This window comes from Rissa tridactyla, chromosome 6 (assembly GCF_028500815.1).
Source record: "Rissa tridactyla isolate bRisTri1 chromosome 6, bRisTri1.patW.cur.20221130, whole genome shotgun sequence".
Classification (NCBI taxonomy): Eukaryota; Metazoa; Chordata; class Aves; order Charadriiformes; family Laridae; genus Rissa; species Rissa tridactyla.
In genome coordinates this window covers 51,515,224-51,536,068 of record NC_071471.1, presented here as the reverse complement: position 1 = coordinate 51,536,068, position 20,845 = coordinate 51,515,224, and the positions used below count along the sequence as shown (strand labels likewise).

At 47.3% G+C, this 20,845-nt stretch overlaps 1 protein-coding gene across 10 annotated transcripts in view; it reads left to right on the top strand.

The window, feature by feature from the left end:
* The window catches only part of PAX2 (paired box 2), a 96,899-nt gene that overhangs the window by 55,375 nt on the left and 20,679 nt on the right, over positions 1-20,845 (top strand). For all 10 annotated transcript variants that reach the window (XM_054205822.1, XM_054205825.1, XM_054205820.1 and 7 more), the window contains 2 exons: positions 15,322-15,497; positions 17,346-17,472. In XM_054205822.1, coding sequence (XP_054061797.1) covers positions 15,322-15,497; positions 17,346-17,472 — 303 coding nt within the window. The remainder of the gene's footprint in view (positions 1-15,321; positions 15,498-17,345; positions 17,473-20,845) is intronic.

Here is a 20,845-nt window from a genome sequence, read left to right as displayed (position 1 = left end):
TGCACAGCTCTAAATAAACTGCAGGAGGACAGTCAGAAAAGGGAGAGTATGTGAGGAAAAAGAGAGGAGGGGGAGACTGGGTAAAGGAGACGACAGTGCATAAGCAGCCCAGCACTGTCAGAAATGTGGGCTGTTGCACCATGAATCAGTCAGTCTGTAAGCAAGAAAGCCAGTATTTGTGTGTGCACACCCCCCCCCGAGGGTCTGGGGGGTACGCATTGCTCAGAAGGACTTCAGGTAAGGGAGAGTTAACAGCTTACATCACAGAAAGCAGTTTGGACAGAATGCTCTGCTTCTAAAGCTTGGAGTGCTGCTTAGTTTGGCAGGGTTTGGTACTATCTGAAGACAAGCTGGTCTGGCTTCAGCTGTTATTTGTGTGTGTCTCTGCTTGTGTATTTGTGTCTCTAGGAATGCACGCCTGTTTGTTTTTTGTATTTCTGTGTTAGGATCACTGGTTTCACATCTGTGCTTATCTACTGGGGTGAGTGGCAGGTTGGACCCGTATTTTTGTGCATGCCTATGCAGACCTGGAAAATGTGTATGTTAAGCTGTGTATAATATTGCCTAGTAGGAGTATGCATACTGTGGATCATATGGATGTCTGGGCATGTACAGCTCAGCATTAGTCCTATGTATTTCTATGAATGCCAGGTATTTGTATTCACATTTTGAGCATATATGTGAATGTTGTATATTTGTATGTATATTCTGTGTGTATGTGTTGTTACATACTTGGAGTATCACTGTATCTTTGTGGTTGCTGGATATGAATATGTAGCCTGTTAGTGCTGTGCACTTCTGTATATAGTTTGTACAGATGTGTATTTGCATTGGGGTTATATATTTGTGTGTATGTTGTATATATATCTCAGTTGTTTTTGCCTGTGTGAAGGTTGTTTATATATGTAAATAGTTTGTATTTGTTTACATGACTTAATTTTGTATATGTGAATTTAAGGAAATTCTCTTGAGTTCCAGGTTTTCGTTTAGTTAGTGTATGTACATTTTTGTAAGTTACTTGTTTATGCAGAAATTACATTTAATTGACATGCACCTGCTTTAGTACTTCCTGTGTCCCAGTTTGCATTCTTGTGTCTTTAAATGTTATTGGCTACGTTTTGTGAGTCTTACTTATGTGTAGAGCTTTTCTTTAAGTTTATTTGTGTGAGTGCTGTGAATGTGTGCTTGTCTGACTGTTTATTTATGGGTATTTAGTTTGTGGTTAGATCTTCTCCTTCCACTTTTTGACTCACTCCTGGGAGGGGCTGTTGCAGCTAATGCGTCAACAGGAGTCAGACAGCTACAACTCCTCCCAGTGTCTCTGCCTGCGCCCTGTGTCCACCGGTGCAGAGGCTGCTCCATTGCTTTGCTGGTGCCTGTCTCAGGATTTTCTTGCTTGCTCTAGATGAGTTGTGGACTGGTTCTGCCCGCATTCAGGGAAGTGACTGCTATATTTTTTCATGGTTGTAGAGTATGGGAGTCAGAGGGAGCATGGTGCCTGGATCCATGAGGATCTCAGGTTAATGCACAGTGGATGACAGAATAAACTGCAAAAGGGATCAGGAGTAGCTGGCAATGTCCAGGCAAATGCTATTTTAGAGGGTTGTCGGTGACTTGGCAATGGGACATGAGACTGGTGGATCAGGGTGCCATGACAGTAGGAGATAGGGATGACACTATTTTGGGGTCAAGTGACAAGGCACTGAGACTTAAGGGCAATACTGCTATGGAATCCAGGTGACATGGCACTGAGGCACAACAGGGATCAAGGTGACATGCCGTTGACCCAGGCTGATCTATGGAACAGGGAGGGCTGGGAAACCTCCACCAAGAATCAGTTGAATAAGGCAAAGGAGAACTGGAGGGGCAGGGTGAAGGAGATCTGAGGCAACTCAACGGATGTGTACAGTGGCTGCAGAAGCCAGGTCACCAGCAGTGTGGGACATACAGTGTCTCCACGAGGAGATCAGTTGCATCCTGGTGTAAAGGGCTGGGGCAGTCTGTTAGCAGTGTCTGTTTGCATCACAGTGATGGAGAGCAGGGATAACACAGTGATGACATCAGGTGATGGACATTGCCTGTGACGGTAGCCATGGACCGTAGGGACTGTGTGGGCAGGGGCACTATTCCCAGTTGCTGGAAAAACAAAGAACCTAACGGGCAGTAAAACAAAAACAAAGGAGACTTGGAAGCACCTGACAGCCCTAATTCATCACAGCCCAAGATTTTTTTTTCCCCCTCATGTTCCCATTATATTTGTTTGTAAAAGTGGAAATCAATTTTGAAGGTAATTTTCTGGAAAGAATGGAAGGGAGGTGGGAGGGCCGGATAAGGCAGAGATGGCAAGACGAAAAAAAAATTTAGGCCAGGCACAGCCCAGGGGCAGCTCTTGGCAAGGTGAAAGAAAATTGCATATTCAATCTCCATCCATGAATCTCCCTTGCTGCTGCCCGCCTCCTGCTCGAAAACAATGAAGGCTTTCTCCCCTACGCTGCACAACGCCTGAGTATCAGCGCTCACTTTAACTTCAGGGTCATTAATTCACCTGATTATTGCAGGAGAGGAGAGGGTTGCAGAGGCATCCGTTCTAGAGAGCCCTCCCTTAGCTCATCCTTTGATTAGTTTGGGGTGGGGGGAGTTGAGATAATGTGTTGTCTTGGACTCAGTTTAAAATGGGAGGGGTTGAAGAGGGGGTGGAAGGAGGTAGAGGTGGAAAGGGAAAGATGTGGCCCGGCTTGTTGTGGAAGGGAGGGCCGGAAAGCAGTCATTCTTGCATCCCTCTGCTGTGGTGTTACTGCAAATTAAAAGTAGCATGTTCCACTCCGTAGCTATCTTTCAGGGAGGGGAGGGGCATGGGTATATGTCGGCATAGGGATGGGGGGGGAATCTTATCATTGCTTCTTCAGCAGCCCAGCGTAGTGTCACCCTGTGAGGTGACATTTGAATTTACAATTCCGCTGAGAAAAGCCATTAATTCACAAATTAACATTTCTCCCTCTCTCTCTCTCTAGCTCTCTCTCTCTTCCTCGCTCTCTCTCTCTCTCTCTCACATGGATGTGCAAGCAATTGAAAAGACAAAGGAAATAGCCTTAAGGAAGAGACTTTACTGCTACTCTGTCTGTGCAGAGATTGCTACTACTGCTTCTAGATAGATAAACCAATTACCTGAGCTGCTCTGTTCATGGCAGCCTGCTATTACCCCCTTTTGTAGAGCTGACTCCATTGCTGGATTACACTGTGTGTATCTCATTAATGTAAACCAGCACGATACTGGGCACTGTCCCTGACCCTTCTTGCCAGAGTCCATTGCTCTGCAATGGAAGAGGGAACTGGGAGAGGAGTCAAGAGCAGAGGTGATGGTAGGCACAATGTACTTCCTAATGCATAGGGACCAGGCCACACAGAGAACCTGCTTAGAATACCTGTGCCGAGCTTACAGGAGATGGGGGCTTCACTTTTACAGAGGAGACTGCATGATATTAACCCTGATCTCTTCCATGTCTTGGTGAGCACTGAGAGTGCTGTGCAAGAGGCCTCACGTAAGGCACCAGGTATGGGCAGTGCCTTGCAGCTCCATTCTCAATGTTACTCTGAGTTTCCTCCAGGTGTAAAAATGTGCATGGTAGGCAGATGTAGAGGAGTAAGTACGAAAGCTTACATAGCTGTGGGCAGATGTAGCTGACTGTACCTAGGAGGTAACTGACTCACAGAGGTACATGACAAACCTCAGAATAAGAAGCAAAAATAAGCACTCTAGCTTATGGACTGAGAGGGCCAGATTTCTCTGTAGTGCAACTCCACTGAAAGCCAGTCAATGATGCCTGTGGAGAAGTTTTTGTCAAAGACAAACACTGGACACTACTTCCACACAGCCCCCAGTTCTCTTATGATTCCCTTTTGTTACTCTCTCCTGCCATGCTCTTTCTCACGTGCTTACTTCTGCTGGCACTGCTGCTATGGATGCTTGGACAGCACATGGGTACAGTATACACACACACACACACAGACAGAGGCACTCAGCCGCAAGCTGATGCCACCCCAGGCACACGTCTGTGACACTAGCAGCCTGCCTGTGCATACTCACAGCCTTGGAGACATGGCTTGTCCCCACCTGCTCTGGTGAGGTCCCTTTCAGTGGCTTCAAGCCTGCCTGCTGGGGTACACGCTTGCAGGCAGCTTTCTGAGCACCTTGAGGTGCTCTCTACAGACAGGCCTGTAGGAACAGGCCTGTGTGACCCCTGGTCACACAGCTATATGTGTTTGGGGAGAAAATGTCCCAGCAGTGTGGTTTACATAACGACTCACATATTAGTCTTTGCTCACTGAACATTCTACCTATATAGAATTGGACAAAAATCTTCACCAACAGGTTTTTCACCCCATAAGGGTTTGATAGGCCCTGTTCAAGCCATTCTCCTAACTTTCATGAAAGGCAGAAGCTTGCAGGGGACAGTTCTCCAGGTAAAAGAAAAATGGATCAGAACTGCTGTTTCTGGAAGCCTGTCCTCCACATGCTCAGGGCATGGAGTATGTGTCTTTCTTCGGCTTTGCCTTGGCTCCTTAAATCTTCCTAAAAACTTATCCTCTTAACAAGAGCATCTGCCTCTCTGACATTCCCTGTGCCCCACACCGAGCGCAGCACATGGCTGGGGAGCAGCATCCCGCAGCCGGGGCTGGAAGACAGATCACGATGAGCGAAGGAATCGGCAGGCAGTGCCAGTAATTCAAACCATCCTGACCGTTCAGTGAACCCGAACCTGCTGACCTTGACAGCACTAGACAGCAGCGGCCTCAGGAATCCCAACCTTTAGCAGAGGATGGCTCCTGCTCTCTCCCTTTCTTACTCTCTCTTCCTCGTTCCGATCACATCCCGGCAGCCAAGGGAGCCCAACAGACAATCCCCAGTGCACCAATTAGCTCCTAATTTGGCTATCTCTGCACTCCCAAGTCTATATCAATGTAATGTTAAGCATCGCTTGCTGTTCGTAGATGGAAATCATTCCTATAGAGGGGTGTCTTCTTGTGCTAAAGGAAAACACTGAGCACCTTGTTCTCAGTCAGGGCCAGAGAGAATCCCCTCCTCCTCCCAAAATGTGGGCTGCTGCTGTTTGGAAGGAAAGCAGGAGCTCTTTGCTTCCCCAAGTGATAGCATCAGATCCTCCAGCCTTGTTTCACGGGATCCCTGTAACAACATCTCACCAAGTGATTAGTTTGTGAGAATCCTGGCTGGATAGGTGAGGGGCAAAGAGGTGACTAGAGAGGAGGGGAGAGAGACAGAAAAAACAGTATTCTTAATTTTGCCACAAGAACTTGCATTAAAGAAAAATGCTGTTTGTGAACATTTTAAGACCCTTTCAGGGAATACTGGATTTCCTCCAGCTACCTCTGCGGCTGCCAAGCAAGACCTGAAATGAACAGCATTTTGTGTTGGCCTGCAGAGGGTAGGCTAAGCACTAAGACCTTGTATATGGGGACAGCTCTGTTAACAGTAGATGGCCTGAAAGAAGGAGTTACAGATACCTGTCTGTCAAGACACTGCAGACATGTCTGTCTGTCTTCTGTCTGTCTCCACTGATAATTCTTTAAAGGTGATTTTTTCATGCATCAGTCAGATAAAATAAAGGGCACTTTGACTAGGTGTCAAATGCAATTCATGAACATTTTAAGGCCCTTTAAAATATCAGAATTTTGTCAAGGGGCCTAAAAATAATGCCTAGGTCCATATTTCTCCTTTGCTTTTCCTTCATTCATCTAAGCATCCTACTAATTACATCCCATCAGGTTCAAGGTACGAAGTCCTCTTCCCAGACAGGTCAACAGCTACAGGAAAAGACACAGGAGCACAGTGCCAGAACAGGAGCTAGGTCATGGATATTGCTGTTTCCATTTGGATGTGGAGTAGGTCAGGATTTCTTTCACTGGCTCTGCTTTTTTGAGAGCTTAGAGGTGTTATTCTGCTTTTAAGGTAGGGGATCTGCATCGGAACAGGTTTGTAGGCATTTATGTAAGAAATGTCCATCAAGTCTTGAGTGCCTTCTAGTCCTCTCTCAGATGCTTTAGAAAAGGCTGTTACAAAGGACAGGTACACTTCCGTGCTTGGTTTCCCAAAGGAGCTGTTGCTTTTTTGCTTTGGCTTTTGGCACCTAGTGTGGGAAGAGGTAGGCCTTGAACAGAAGAGTTGACCTTGCAAGCAGATCAGAACTATCATAGAGTTTGGGACAACTTTACTAAATCCCAATGAATTAAAAAAATACCCCACTAGCTAAGCCTCAAAGATGCCTATGGCTCTTGTCTGCACAGCCCTCTCTTGTTTGTGAAATTGATTGCTACCCATGACTGGGACACCTCTTGTTTCGGGATGACCCTCTTACAGTTCGGAACATACCTCCGACATATAGATGTCATATCAGTATAGGATCCTTCATATATCAGTAAGGGCCTCTACATGAGTTCATGCAGAAAGAGTCCAAATTACTCTACTAATGCCTTACAGTTATTATAGGAATGAGCATTCAAAAAAAGAGTTTGCATGGTGACAGTCCAAGCAGACTGCAGCATATCACAAGCCTGTAGCTCTTTCATTGCATGGCATTTTCCAATTACCCATCCTGTATAATACATTGTTTATTAACCTTCCCATTCTGAAGATCTCATTTACTGCTGAAACGTGGCTGACTCTCGGGTGGACCATGGCAGATGTTGAACAATACAGAGCATCAACAGTGAAATTTTGCTGTGCCATGTCCAAATGAAACCACAGGAGAATTAAGATATGCTGTGGGTAATCACTCAGGCTGGATTTTGTTCAGGACAGCCAGGTTAATGTCTGCACTCTTGCAAAAAATGCCATGGGAATTTTAATGACTCTGAGTGATTGGAGCCTTTGTTTTATGGCATGTCAAAAATGGCAGCTCTAAAAACACTCTGCTTGAGCACTGGTTTAGTGCTGACTCAGAAGGGCTTCCAATAACATGATTCACTAGCATCTGGCTCAGGGGCAGGCACAGCCTTCTTTGACTTGCGAGGTTAAGGTAAAAGTGTGTATGAGGGGAAAATAAAGTGGAATGAAACGAAGGGAGAGTCTAGAACAAGGGAAATGGAAGGAAAGGCGGTACTAAGAGGCATGTTAGTGTGGGACCAAGCCAATGGAACCCAGCGGGCTAAAGGGGAATTCATATTTTCTACACTGTGCATTAGAGGTGTCCATGGCCTGATCCAGATCTGCTGAGCCCTAGAATTGGTGGCCTCTCAGGTGCCAGTGTCAGTGTGCTCCACTGAATGTCAGGGATCTCCCAGAAACTGGGAGATGGGGCTGGATGGGGACAGCCCAGCTCTCTGCTCCCTTCCTTGTCTCTAGCGGTCCTGATAGCAGTGTTGATTTGCATGTCAGGCAAAGCACTGCTTGAGAAAAAAAACAACCCTCCGAGTGTGGCGGTGTCAGCGCTCGCTGTTGTTCGACAGTGTAAAATTAAATTAATAAAGCCCCCAACACAGGAAAACATAACAGGAAATTAATGGCCTTTACTGTCGCTCTGATGCAGTCATTTGCAACCCTGCTTTCCGCACCAAAGACTTCATAAATGCAAGCAGTTTCTCTAAACAAGCATAGTTAGGGCTGCATGCGATGTAATTTTTTGCGTTGCTTCTGTTCTTTGGAGCTAACAAAAGCCACCCTTTTAAATGTGCTCACCAAGGGGGGATCCTGCCAAGAAGTAGCTCCACAACAAATGGCCTTAGGAAGATGAGAGGAGGGAGCTAAGTCATGCCAAGGATGTTAAGAACACCTTCTGCCCTGGCAGAGGGAACAGCACAGCTGCCGGTGCCTTGCTTTCCTGCGGCAGCAGCTCTCCCTGAGGGCTCTGCACTAAAGGCAATGTTGTGGACACCACAACAGCATAAATCAGGATAACCCTTCTGATAACTTTCAGGATGTGTAAATCAGCATAACCAAGAGACTTGCAGATTTACACTAACTAGAGGATCTGGCTGACTCTGTGATAGTGCTACTTCCTACTCCGCCAACATAAACAAAGCAAGTGTACCCAGTCCTGGAGGCAGCTGCATTTCTATCTGGTTAACAGTCAAGCCTAATAGTGCTAGTAAGAGATACTGGACCTACACTCTGTCGCTCATTACAATGGTATAAATCCCCAGTGCCTCCTCTGAGGTAAGGGAATTGTTGTGGGTTTGCAACAACCTGACTGAGAGCAGAATATGTCCACTCCCCTCCGGCATACCCAAAGTTCACAAAGCTACAGTGACTGCTCGCACAGAAGTCACCAGCTTTGACTACCCAGGCTAACATACCCCATCTGCACACACGCCCATACACGCTGTAGTACATGTTGTACACACATCTGAGGCAGCTGCTTGCAGCCTAACACCTGAAAGGCCTTTACTGGTGTATTCAGTAAGGCTGGATGTGCTGATTATTACTATCTAACGCACAAACCTAAGTCTGAACAGACTTAGTTTCACAGATGCTCTGGTCTGAATTTGCAATCATACACTTAGATGCTGTAGTAAATACATATGATTTTCATACGCATACACACACTCACTTCCTTAAATGCACATTTGCATGCTCCCATGATAATCCAAGACAGATCTGAGTACACAGTTCATTACACATTTGCACACACAATTCATTTCATTTACATTCTCATTGAGCATTGCCATTTTGCTCATGTAAGCCCTGCATTAAAGCTGCACTGCCCACCCCTGCTCCATCTGAGTTACTCTGTCATCCACAGCCCCTGTGTTAGAAGCACTGCAGCCCCCCAGCTGTCAGGCACCGGCACACATCTCACTCTTCCTCAGTCAGGCACGCACACTTCCCTGCATGAGCAGCCTTGCTTGCTCACCGATTCCTCATTTGAGCTATACTCTCATTTCAAAACGTAAAAATCCCTTTGTTTCTGACCCTTTCTGCTCTGAGCCTGAGCATGTAAGTAACAAATACACGCAGTTTATGTGTCAGTGACACAAATTACAGAGGCACATAGACCAGCACAGTACCATCAATTAGCATACTTAGATTCAGGCTTGTGGATTCCCTTGACACAAACGGACACAGGAATCTGAACAACTGCAGAGTTCACGAAGGCTGATATACCTCCTTGATGAGTGCTTGCCAGCACTCATCTCCCACTATCCCTATTTTTACAGGATACTGTATATAACCTGAACTTGTACCGTATCTTCTTTCACTATCACAGTGTAGATCCCTGACAACTTTCCTTCTTTATGCACTGCTGGACCTTACCAGCCCCTTCCATGCTCTGTCATCTCTATCCTGCCCTCACTTGGGATCCTTTCCAGCTGCATTTCAGGTTCGTCTTTCTCCCCACCAGTTGTATTATGACGATAAAAGCCCTGACAATTCTTGCAGCACCACTACGTGCTGAAATACAGAACTGACCCATCTAGAGACGGGTCAGAAGATGACACCTTCTCTCACATTACTCAGAAGGCTGCAAAAATTCTCCTGGAAAGAAATGTAAACCAAATTTTATAGTCTCCCTTTTTCAAACCCTACTGAGCAAGGCAAGAAAGTTACACAGGTGAAAAAATCGCCAGATTAGGGCTGCCAGTGCTTGCCCTTGTCCCTGCTGTGGGGAGTACAGTATTACTTTAATAATCATCGAGGATGCAAACAGAGTGAAGCCCAGGTCTGATAGCGCTGGGCTCCTTCCTGGACCCGCGCCGAATGCAGTGTGAGGGTCTGCGCAGGGCTGGCTGCCGTGAATGACAAGCGCTGGCTATTGATCGCGTTCTGAACTCGGCCCAGCCGATAGAAGGTAATTAATGACTCCATTTGCCTCAGTACCGAGGAGAACAATTGAGTTTGAAACTGCAACAACTGGCAGTGCGGCGAAAGGCCCCCCGGGACGTCCAGGAAAGCTGCCTGACAGGCCCGGGCTGTGCGGGGACACGGGAACACATCAGAGGGGGAAAAAAGAGAAGGGAAATCAGATAAAGGGAAAGAGCAGTCTTAACACAAAGGGTGACTTGGGAAAGGGCAGCACGTGTAGTCGCAAGTGCCCAGAGAGTGGGACGGGACTGCTCTGGGTTAAGCACCCCAGCAGGGACGGTGACAAAGGCAGGCTGCTGGGGAGGACAGGGTTGCCTTGCTGGCACAGAGGGATGGCATTTCAGCAACCGGCTCAGCACCGCTGCATTAGACAGATGCGTTTCCCTTGGAGGCTTTGGCAATTAGATGGGTTCTGCTGTGTCACCTGGCTGGCAGTTCTCATGCCAGTCACATTCGCATTTATTATGACTGTGATTTTTATCAGTAGTGCTGCAAGGCCCCAGCTGAGATCAGGGCGCCACGAGGCAGTGGGCAGACATGCCATGGGGCAGTAATAGCCCCTGCCCCAAAAGAGAACAGTATCTCCATGTTTGTGTGCCAGCTGCACAGCTGCTCATGACCCTCCTACGTGTTTCTGTGCCACAAAGATCTTCTATGTCCGCAATGCTTCTGAATTATTTGTTGAGATGGCTCCGTCCCACCTTGAGCAAGGGTGCTCTCTGTCACCTGTAGCCAGGGAAGTAACTGTATTACGCTGCTTTGTGCTACTTGTACATGATGGTGTCCTTGCAGCTTCCAGACCTGGGAACGTGTGTTTGTTTTGGAGCTATTTAATGGACATATTCCATGTCAGATGTAGTTAAGGTTGTTCCTGTGTCGTCTGGCACAGCATTTCCTTGTTATCTGTCAGGATACTTCTGTGACACCCGTGGAGCCTTTCTGTGTCTTGTGTCGAGGGTCTGTGCTGAACATTGGCTGTATGAGCTCCCCCAGCGCCCCCTCGGGAGGAGAGATGTTTCCTGTCACATGTGCAAGGCCAGTCCTGATCACGCTGACAGCAACTGTGTGCTCTTGTGAGGGACACAGTGACTGAGGCCATGGTTCACCTCTCAAGCTCTTTGTTAAGATCCTTCTGATTTAAGAGGGAGGTGTCCCTGTGTCACAATACCACAGAGTTTCCCTCGCCAGTAAAAAGGGAACTGGGAGAGGTGATGATGCTTCCTAATGGTACAGCTAGTGCAGTTACCTAGGTGGCATCCCCAGACTCATCCTGCAGCTGAAGCCTTGCTTCACCACAGCACCCCCTCCAAGTGCTGCTTTCTTGGCAAATCCCCGTCCCTTAAGCTTTTACTCCTAGCACTGTTCTCCATCAGTTGAAGTGACTGTTGCCCACGACAGTGCCATTCCTCATGGGATCTGCTAGTCGTTCCCAAGCCAAATTTTCCCCATGAGCTCTCCCTTCACTTTCACCCACAACCCTTTGATGGACCCTATCTCTTCCCCAAAGTCCTCTCTGCTCCTTACTGCCACCTTTGCTCATACCCATGCAGTTGTCAGCTCCCTTACTTGCGTATTACAATATTTGAGGCTTCTCCTGATAGGCCAGCTCACAGAGCCATATGCTTAGATGAGAATTGCAACTTTGACCTAAAACCAGATATGTGTCTGTCCCTTGCAGTTTCAGGGACAAAATGAAAATGCATCCTCCACAGGTTTTGACACCAGGAAACAAACACAGAGAATTTCCAATCCATTGGTTTTGAAGAAAATATAATGATCCATAACTGTGAATGTATCAGTGTTAGCAACACAAGACATATAAATCTGTCTTTCAAGATCATCTCAGTGAAAATTGCTCCACTTCACAAGTAAAATCCATAGGCACAGCTTGTGTTACTGCTTTAAGTCCAATACTACTGCAAGCTGTTTAGACAAGGTCCATCTCCAGGTAGCCTACAGGCCTCTGTCAAAAGTTTCTTTTCTTTTGTAGATTTTAAAGCCTAGGCCCTGTCAGAGTGCGCACACACACACACACTCACACCCCCCATTCAGAACTCCCACCTAAACTAAAGCATCGCCTTTCTCCATACAACTTTTCCACCTCTCCCTATCTATTTGCTTGCTTTGATCATTCCAATTTCTTATCTAACTCCGTACCTTCCCTTTCTCCTCCCTTCATGCTTTTCTTTCATTTCCCACTGACTATACAGGTCCTTTCTTATCAGCTGGTTCTGAGTTTCCTAAATACACATACGCACTTAACGTGCACACACACACACACGCGCGCTGACACAAATAAATAAATAAATAAAAAGGTCAGTGAGCAGAGCAGCAATAACCCCTAAAACAGTACTATCAGAGGGACATGATTGATCAATTGAATTCCATAGCGGCTGAAAAATGTGGGATTAAGTAGTGTATTATACGCACAATGAGTTGAGGCATGATGTTCATTTCAAGTTCATTTCGCCAGCCCTCTGCCACCAGATCAGGCAATCAATAGGGGCAGCAGATATCATATATCACCTCTCTCCGTGCTAGGGAGAGAGCACCATAATCTCTCGCAAATTTAGAGTGACAGATTTGTCAAGATCTGAAGGGCCCCTGAATAAATGAAGGAAAAGAGACTCCTACAGCGACTTGGGAAAGCTGTGGTTTCAGCTTCTTCACACAAAGGCATGGTCTGTGCACATATGGGGGACACACGTGCACAGGGCTTTGCAGGCAGGCAGGAATTGTAAATATATGTGCATGTGTGCACTAATTTGTGTAACCACCCAGGGCACCTCACTAAGGGTAAAATCCAGTTTAATGACCATCAATGGAAGTTGTACTGTATACATGAACCCCTGTCCACTCACACCAAACACCATGCAGAGTGTAGGGCTGCCATCCTTGAAAATCAAATATATCCTAAACCAGCCACCACAGACAAACAGCTGCGCAGGCATTTACGGTGATGCAGAATCTAAAGAATACCAGATTAATGATCTACTGCAAAAATACCCATGTGTATTAGCGTCATGGTGTGCACAGTCATGCACACGGACTGACACATGTGGAAAAATCCTCAAAGGCAAACAGCTTTACAGGCTACAGACAGGTTGAGACAAGTGCTGATACAGAAACACACATTTGTTTTGCTGAGCCTGGGCCCAGGAGTTTTATGCCAGCTTTCTGTGGGGAGGACCAGAGAGAAGTGCCTACTGGAATTGGGAGCATGAGCCTCAAGCTCCCCTATTCCTCCTGAAAGCTACCCCCTGAGGTGACAGCCCAGTCCACCTAAAACATGAAGACTGCACTGTCACACACAGCGTGCAGTCCATCAAGCCTCGTCTTTGCTTTGTTTTCTCTTAGTCAAATCTGCCCTGAACTCCAGCTTTCAGGAACTCGAGAATTTTCCCTTGAGTGAAAAAGCACAAGGAAAGGAGAAAATGCCATGGATCAGTGCCACTAAACAGCCTTGCTCTGGCTAGGGGTGGAAAAGAAAGAGAGAAGGGGCTGCTCGAGGGAAGGCTGCTGGCTGGGACAAATCAATATGTAATATTTTCTATGGTCTTGCGAGTGGTACTGTACTACGTTACTGTATATAATGTACTATTGATTATATCATATCATATAATCACCTATAAACGGATATATCTCATAGTCAGAAGGCAGCAGGCTCAGTTATAACTCTGGGCCACCAGTTGGGCATTAACTGTGCCAGGAAAATACCCATCTTGGCACCATCTATGAGCTAAAAGATGAAGTGGCGGAGTGGCATGTCGCAGAGTTGCACAGTGAATGCCACTCCTGGCTCCTGGGAACATCATCTGCCCATAAGCACTCTTGCAATCACATGGAGGAGGGAAAAGGTCTATACAGATCCCCCAGCCACTTTCTTGAGAGGCAGCACATTTCTGAGATTCCCAGCCTGGAAGCTACTGAGAAAGGCTGAGGTATGAGGAATAATAGTGAAAAAGCAGGAAGGTAATCGCAGTGTAAGAGGGAGAACCTGACTTTAGGTTAGACAGGGTGATCAGACAGTCAGACTTGTGTCTGATGAAGCACAGTAGGTAGAGATTCGGCATGAAGGGTATGGAGGTATATCAGCACAGATGAGACAGGGGATTATAGCCAGTCTCACCAAAGTTAGGCTGAGAGGTGACAGCAGAAAGATACTCAGCACAGTTGGAGAAGATTATAATGAGCAGACTTGCCTCAGATGAGATGAGGGATTATGACAAAGGAAGATTCACTTCAGCTGGGACAGGAGGTTATAACAGACAGACTCACCTTGGATGTGACAGATGCTAATAGCAGGAGACTCACTCACTTCAGATAAAAAGGGGTTATAACCGAGATAAATGCACCTCATTTGAGTTGGGGGATAACAGGGGAAAAAAAAAAACAACAGGTGGGTGATAAGATGGTTTATCACAGGGAAAGATTCACTTAGGATGGGGCAGAGCATTTATAATGGACTCACCTTGGAGAGGATGAGTGGGCTGTAAGAGACATTGGATGGCGCAACAGAGATAGAGACACCTGGAATGTGGCAGGAGGCACTGCAGTAGATTGGACTCTGTCAGAGGGCTGTTGCAGGTAGAGATGCACTTCTGGTGATGCTTCTACCAGAAAAAGGCTTTTTTCCTAGTCAGAACAAAGCAATACCAGGAAGGCCGATTCCTGCTGAGCAGGGATAGGTTTTGTAATATAATAATTCATTTTGGGTAGGAAGGGGGACCGACACAGACAAAGATTCATCGCATTTTGGAGGGAGTTTTATAACAGAGATACGGGTAGTGATAAATCACAAGCTACGTGTAGGAGAGTGGGACAGAGATCATAACAGAAACCAACAGACACTCCACAGGGAGAGAGACTTGTCTCTGGTGAAACATGGAGTCAGAAACAGGATCATTCCTGTTATCTGAGAGGGATGAAAGACTCATCTGGGGTATGACAGGACAAGTTGAGATGAGAAGGAAATTATAATAGAGATATAACTTCTATTGGGACTGGGGAGCTACAACAGAGACTGACTCCCTTCCAAGCTGCAAGAGAGACCTTTCTCCATTCCAGGCTTCCTCAGCCCTCCCCAGTACAGGTCCACCCTCAGCACTCTGGTTTCTCTGTGAGCTGCCTCTCCAGTAGCCTTCTAGCGATGCTAATCGCTGTGCTTTGCTCCCATTTTATGCTCAGCAATGGAGATTTGGCGATTTTTAACACTGAAAATCAGCAGAACCGAAACTCATCTCTGAGCCGAGCACCATTCTCCACAGCCTCGCTCACCTTGGGCAGGAGAGTCCCAGTGGAGCCTGTGGGAGCAGCGTGGCCACTCCAGCAGTCAGGAGGGGGCTTCCCTTGGGTCCCCGCAGTGTCCCCTTCCTGCAGGAGTGGCACAGCTCCCTGGGTGGACGCAGAGGGCCCTGGTCTTTCCCATTCTGTCCTTGTCCCGCATCCCTTGCTGATCTGAGCCAGGGTGGTGCTAACTCCCTGTTTTCTCTGTCTGTGCCCTGCAGATGTATCCGAGGGCTCAGTTCCCAATGGAGATTCCCAGAGCAGCGTGGACAGTTTGCGGAAGCACCTTCGTGGCGACACTTTCACCCAGCAGCAGCTGGAAGCTTTAGATCGAGTTTTTGAGCGTCCTTCTTACCCTGACGTCTTTCAAACATCAGAGCACATCAAATCTGAGCAGGTGAGGGCCCAGCCTGGTAATGGGGACCCACAGGCGCCCATAGGATGATGGCAGGGAGATTCCCTCACTGAAATCACTCTCCCCCTCTTCACCCCTTGTTCTCACACTGACCTGTTATTGCACATACATCACCTTTAGATTTTACAGCACTTTCTAGTTGTAAATATATCACTGTGCTGATGCACGTGTATACATGAGCTCTACCTCCTCTCATGAACTTGCTGTATACATGCATGCTGCGCTCTCCCTAAATCCCCACGTCCGCCTTTCCCTCTGCACACACACCTGCAGGAATGCGGGCATGTTCTTGCTATGAACACGCAAACACTGCCATGCATGTTCACCGGCACACAGCACTGCATGGAGACTCCTGCACTTTCACATCACACCGGTAACCAGCGAGCCACAGCGTCGGGCTTTAACAGAGCTTTTTCCTTCATGGCCCAAAGCTGAGACTTGACTCCCATCTCCAACCTAGTTTTCCGCACTCTGCAGCTCTGCCCCCCTTTCCCTTACTCCCCCGCTCCCCCGGCCTTTTATCCCAAAAGCTGTTTGTCTTAATAAAATGAAAATCAAAAGTCTTTTTAAACCGCCCCAAGCCATAAACCAACAAAGGAAGAGAAGGAGAGGCTGGCTGTGGACTCCCTTCATCCCAGAGTCCCTGGGTTTATTACAATGAATAACCTTTATTTACTTTCATTAGACTATTAAGCACCAGCACAGTCATTTTTCCCCCTGAAACTCTGAGCAGGGCCCATAAAGCAAATCCGAAGCCTAATTGAGTTCATTTTAATTTCTCTCCGATCACAGCGAATTACTCTGGTGATAAATCAGGGGGCAGGCTCACCCCCAGTAGAAGGCCTAATTTGCAGCTAATTACAAAACTGATTTCTACAGGAAGATCAATACGAGAAGGAATTGGAAATGACTAGGCAGTCCTAGCCAAGCAGGGACAGGGGCGGGGAGGGGGCAACGTGCGGGGAGCCCGCTGGAGGAGGGGGAGACGTGGGGAGGGGGTTGGGGAAGTGCATGGAAAAAAACGGAGCAGAAAGAGCAGAAAATCAGTTTTAATTTAACGTAATATTAATCAGAGCAACTTTTCCTGCTGTTTTGTAGCCTTCTTGGTTTCTCCAGCTCCCGCGTCTGGTCCGGAGGCTGCCACAATAAAAAGGCAATTACCAGAGCCTTTCGGACAGGACACCCTTTCAGATTCAATGGCTCTCCCCCTCCCACCCTTCTGTTAGCCATGTGGCTCCCCCCTCCCCAATTTCATACCCCAATGCACAGAGTGACAGAGGCAGGGGATGAGGCTTCTTTGTTTGTTTTTAAAGAGCTAGGACAGAGGTAGCAGCGGAGGGGAGGCAGACGACTCAGGAGAGAGCCTGGCTACAGTGGGCCAACACTGGCTGCTTCCTACAGCCTGCCTGTTCCAGTCATGTCATTGCAGTCCTCTGCCCCAGCTGTCCTTGTCACCAGGGCAAACAACACCTCCCGCCTCCACTCAGACAAGAGGAGGGGACGTGGGTTTCCTGGTTCTTCACTCCTGGGCTGGCACAGGCAGCCACCCCCATCCCCACAGCACTGAACGAAGGCTCAGTCACACCACAGAAAATGGGCCAGATCCCTCGCCCCTCTTCCCCTTCACAGCAGCCCACAGGCAGGTGGGACAGTTCATCCTAGGAACCCCCCCGCAGCCCTCTTGTCACTTCATCTTCTCCGTTTCCTCCTCCTCCTCCTCTTCCATCTGTGCAGGAGTTTGCAGCTCTCCTCTTCCTCCCCCCCATCTGTACACCCTTCCCTTTCTGCCGGCGCATCAATAGCGAGCTGTCTTTCTCCTCTCTTCCCCAGGGTAATGAGTACTCCCTCCCAGCTCTGACCCCTGGTCTCGATGAAGTCAAATCAAGTCTATCCACCTCTGCTAACCCAGACCTGGGGACAAATGTGTCAGGACCCCAGACGTACCCTGTGGTGACCGGTAAGCTGCCTGACCAAACAGCAGAACCAAGCTTTTTATTTATTTCCCTCATCACCATTAGCTTCTGCTTTTTCTGCTAATGCAAGATATCCCTCATGGAAAGAGACAGAAAGACTGTGGAGGACATAAGGGCTTGAAATTCAGAGTACTGGCAGCTTTGGGTACACCTAAAGGTGCCCAGGTGTGACTCAAAGACAGAGAAACCCAGGCATGAGTCAGGAACTTGTGTGCCCAGGTGGGGCTTAGGGATGGGTGTTGGTAGAGGACAGGTATGTCCAAATGCGCACTGTGATTTTTCCTTTGTGTCTGAGAACAAGAGGGTCATGGCTTACCCATGTTCTGCACTGGTTTTCTTGGGGATAAATAATAATTTAAGTTTTATTCAGCTCTGGCATTTGGAAGGGGCATTTGCAAACTAAATACTGAGGTCTGCTGAACTGTGATTGCTAAACTCCCTCTTCCTTAAGAGTCTCTAACGGCAGCTGGCAAAAGAAATTTGTTCACAGCCTTTCCCCTTCCCTCATGTGTGGGCCCATTAAACTCAGTTGTGACTGGGAGAGTAGGAAATAAGAATAAGTGCAAGACAGTAGAGAAATCAGGATGCACAGAAGTAGGAGGCAATTTCTGCAGCAGCTGCTCCTTCCTCTTTGCTGGTGGCACGTGCAGGACCTGAGTGGCACAGGGCTGTCCTGGGGCCACGGGGCACACCATCCTGATACCAGTGCTAGACTGCCTGCCCTGTGTGTGTCTAGAGCCATAAGGACACATTCTGGTGCCACTGCCCTTCTCAGGCTTTAGTTGCCACCTCTCCCTGCTCTCACAGCTACCATAGATTAGCACATCTCCTGGGTAGCTAGAGCAGCTGGCGAGGCCCAAGTGATTTATACCTGTTTAGTATGTCCCCCCTTGCCCTACAACTTCTGTGGCCCCTCTAGAAGCCTTGCAGTGTAAGTTGAGTAATAACTCACGACAAAGAGGTGTAAGTCCTGTTAGCAAGGGAAGGAGCTGTTGCCTCTTGGCCAAAAAGCTGCCCTCTGATGGCACAAAATCAAGAGCACTGGAGTTTGTACCTCAACATTTTCTTGCAGAAGCCCAGCTAATAGCCCCTGAGGTCAAAGCAGCTCATGGTTGAGGCAGGCAGTCATTGCCTGTTCAGCAAATGCTGAGCAAAGGCATATTGTTGCATGCAACTTTTGACTACCAGGAACTTGGGGACTGGGCAAGATTAGTAACAGTTACCCTAACTACAGAGGAGATCAGGAGATCCAGTGTGAGGTCTGCAAAATGTTATGGAGAACCATGGGGAGGTGAACTGCATATTTAGGGAGTGTCTAGAAAGCATGACATACCCAGACTTTTTTTGTGGCTTTTACTGCTATCAGGCTTGATCCAGGGTCCTTGTAGCCATGCAGTTTCTTAGCCAAACATAACAAAATGGTTCAGCTATGGCAAAATTGTTCCACCTTTCATTGTATTTGCATAGGCAAGGCAAAACTCAGCTGGTGTCCATCTACCATTTAGCAAATCTACATCTCTTACAGGAAACACTTTCCTGTCTTTGGGGGGCAAAGCCAGTAGGAGAGCAGCACTGTCCTTCCTTCATGGAAGTCAGATCCCCATAGCAGGATGTAAAGGTGAGATGCCTAAAATCAGAGTTTAAGATTCAAAGGGGCCATTAAAATCATTATTTTTAGTCCTTCTGCCTAAGTGAAGATGGTGCATCCCAGCCCATTAATATGAGAGCAGAATTCCTGAAGATTGGGTACGCTGCACAAGCTTTGGACATGACTGTCACAAGGGAACAGCAGGAGATAGATTTGGCCTCACAGAAGAGGCTGTGGGCTGGGGCGTAAAATCTTCACATCCCCCCAACTCTGTGCCATCCCCATTCTGTTCCCTGCAACACTCCCAGCTCAGCTCGAGAACATCCCCATCTGATCCATCTGGATCCAAGAGTGAGAAAAGTTCATTTCAGACCCAGCTTGACATTCCCAGGTGGCAACTTAGCACTAACATCTCAATCTGTATGCGACATTTCAATCAGTGCAGAGTAACAAAAGCAGAACTATTAGCGTTGGGAGCTGTTCACTGGTGGTAATGATGGGGAAACTCAGAAACTGGAAATGAGAAGGGAAAAAAACCCCTGAACACCCTGAAAGGCAGCAGGGGAAGAGGGGCGGAGAATTTTTCCTCTACACTTAGGCCAGGATCCAATGTTTGGATTAATGGTGCCATTACCCAAGAAAGGACTTCAGATAATGCTCATTCTTAAAATGTTTTTGCTGGCAATTAAATGGTTGCAGTTATTGATCTTCATTGATCTGATGTCCTCAATTTGCATAATCTATTAAAGATGAATGATTCATTATATGTTTGCTATGGGGCTGGGCAATGCTTTCTGGAAGGACCAGAGAGGTGAGGAACTCAGTGCTGCTTCCTGATCTACCCTGGCCAGGAAATTAAGGAAGAGGCTGGGAGCATGCAGATTTCTTTGGTGTCACCCAAATCCCTCTCCCAAGAGGGATACTGGAGTAATAGCAAGTACGGAATTGCTATCTGCCTGTTTTGCTGATATGATTTGTCATGTTTGAAATGCCTCTTTGCTCTTGTCCCAGGGCAGTCTGTGAACCCAGGTGATATCTGAAACAAACGTGAAACTAATCCACCCACGCAGGGTACAAATTCTTTGTGCAGTCACTTCAGGATGTAACATTTAGCTTTAGTCTACAAGAAAGTCTCCCCAGCTCAGGCTTCCCAGGCAGAAAAAAGTATCACTAGCTCTTTCCAAACCAAAGCTTTCTGGCATTGGATTCTTGCCCTTTCTGAAGACTTCAGAGAAAGTCCTTCTCTCTTTGGCTCATGACTAGCTTGCCTCAGCAAGCTCTCTCAGCAAACACGGTTCTGAGAATACATCCCTCCAAAAGCCATCAAAACCTCAGCAATATGTAACTACCTAAAATCTTGGAATGTAGTGCGATAGTTAAGTACAGATGTTGCTGAAGTCTCTCTATCTGTCTGTGAGCTTCCTAGAATTGAAGAGCTAAAAATACTGCAAAACAGGCAGCCACCTCCCCAATGTGCAGGAAGGCCTTCCCGAAAGTCCTGGGCAACTATTCAAAAACACAGCTTAGCACCACAATTCCATACAGCACAGCCTTGCCTAGTACTGCCAGTATCAAACACTTCCTTTCAGACAATTATTCTATCTAATGCATCTTAGATGGTCCGTTTATCACTCACTTCTCCTAAAGCAAATAAACAGAAACATTTGCTTACTATAGAGCAGACAGGACAACCTTATTTCTCCCCATTAAGTATCTTCAAGAACGTTCCATGAACGAGCTGACACTTAGGGGCTGGCTGGGCACTAGGC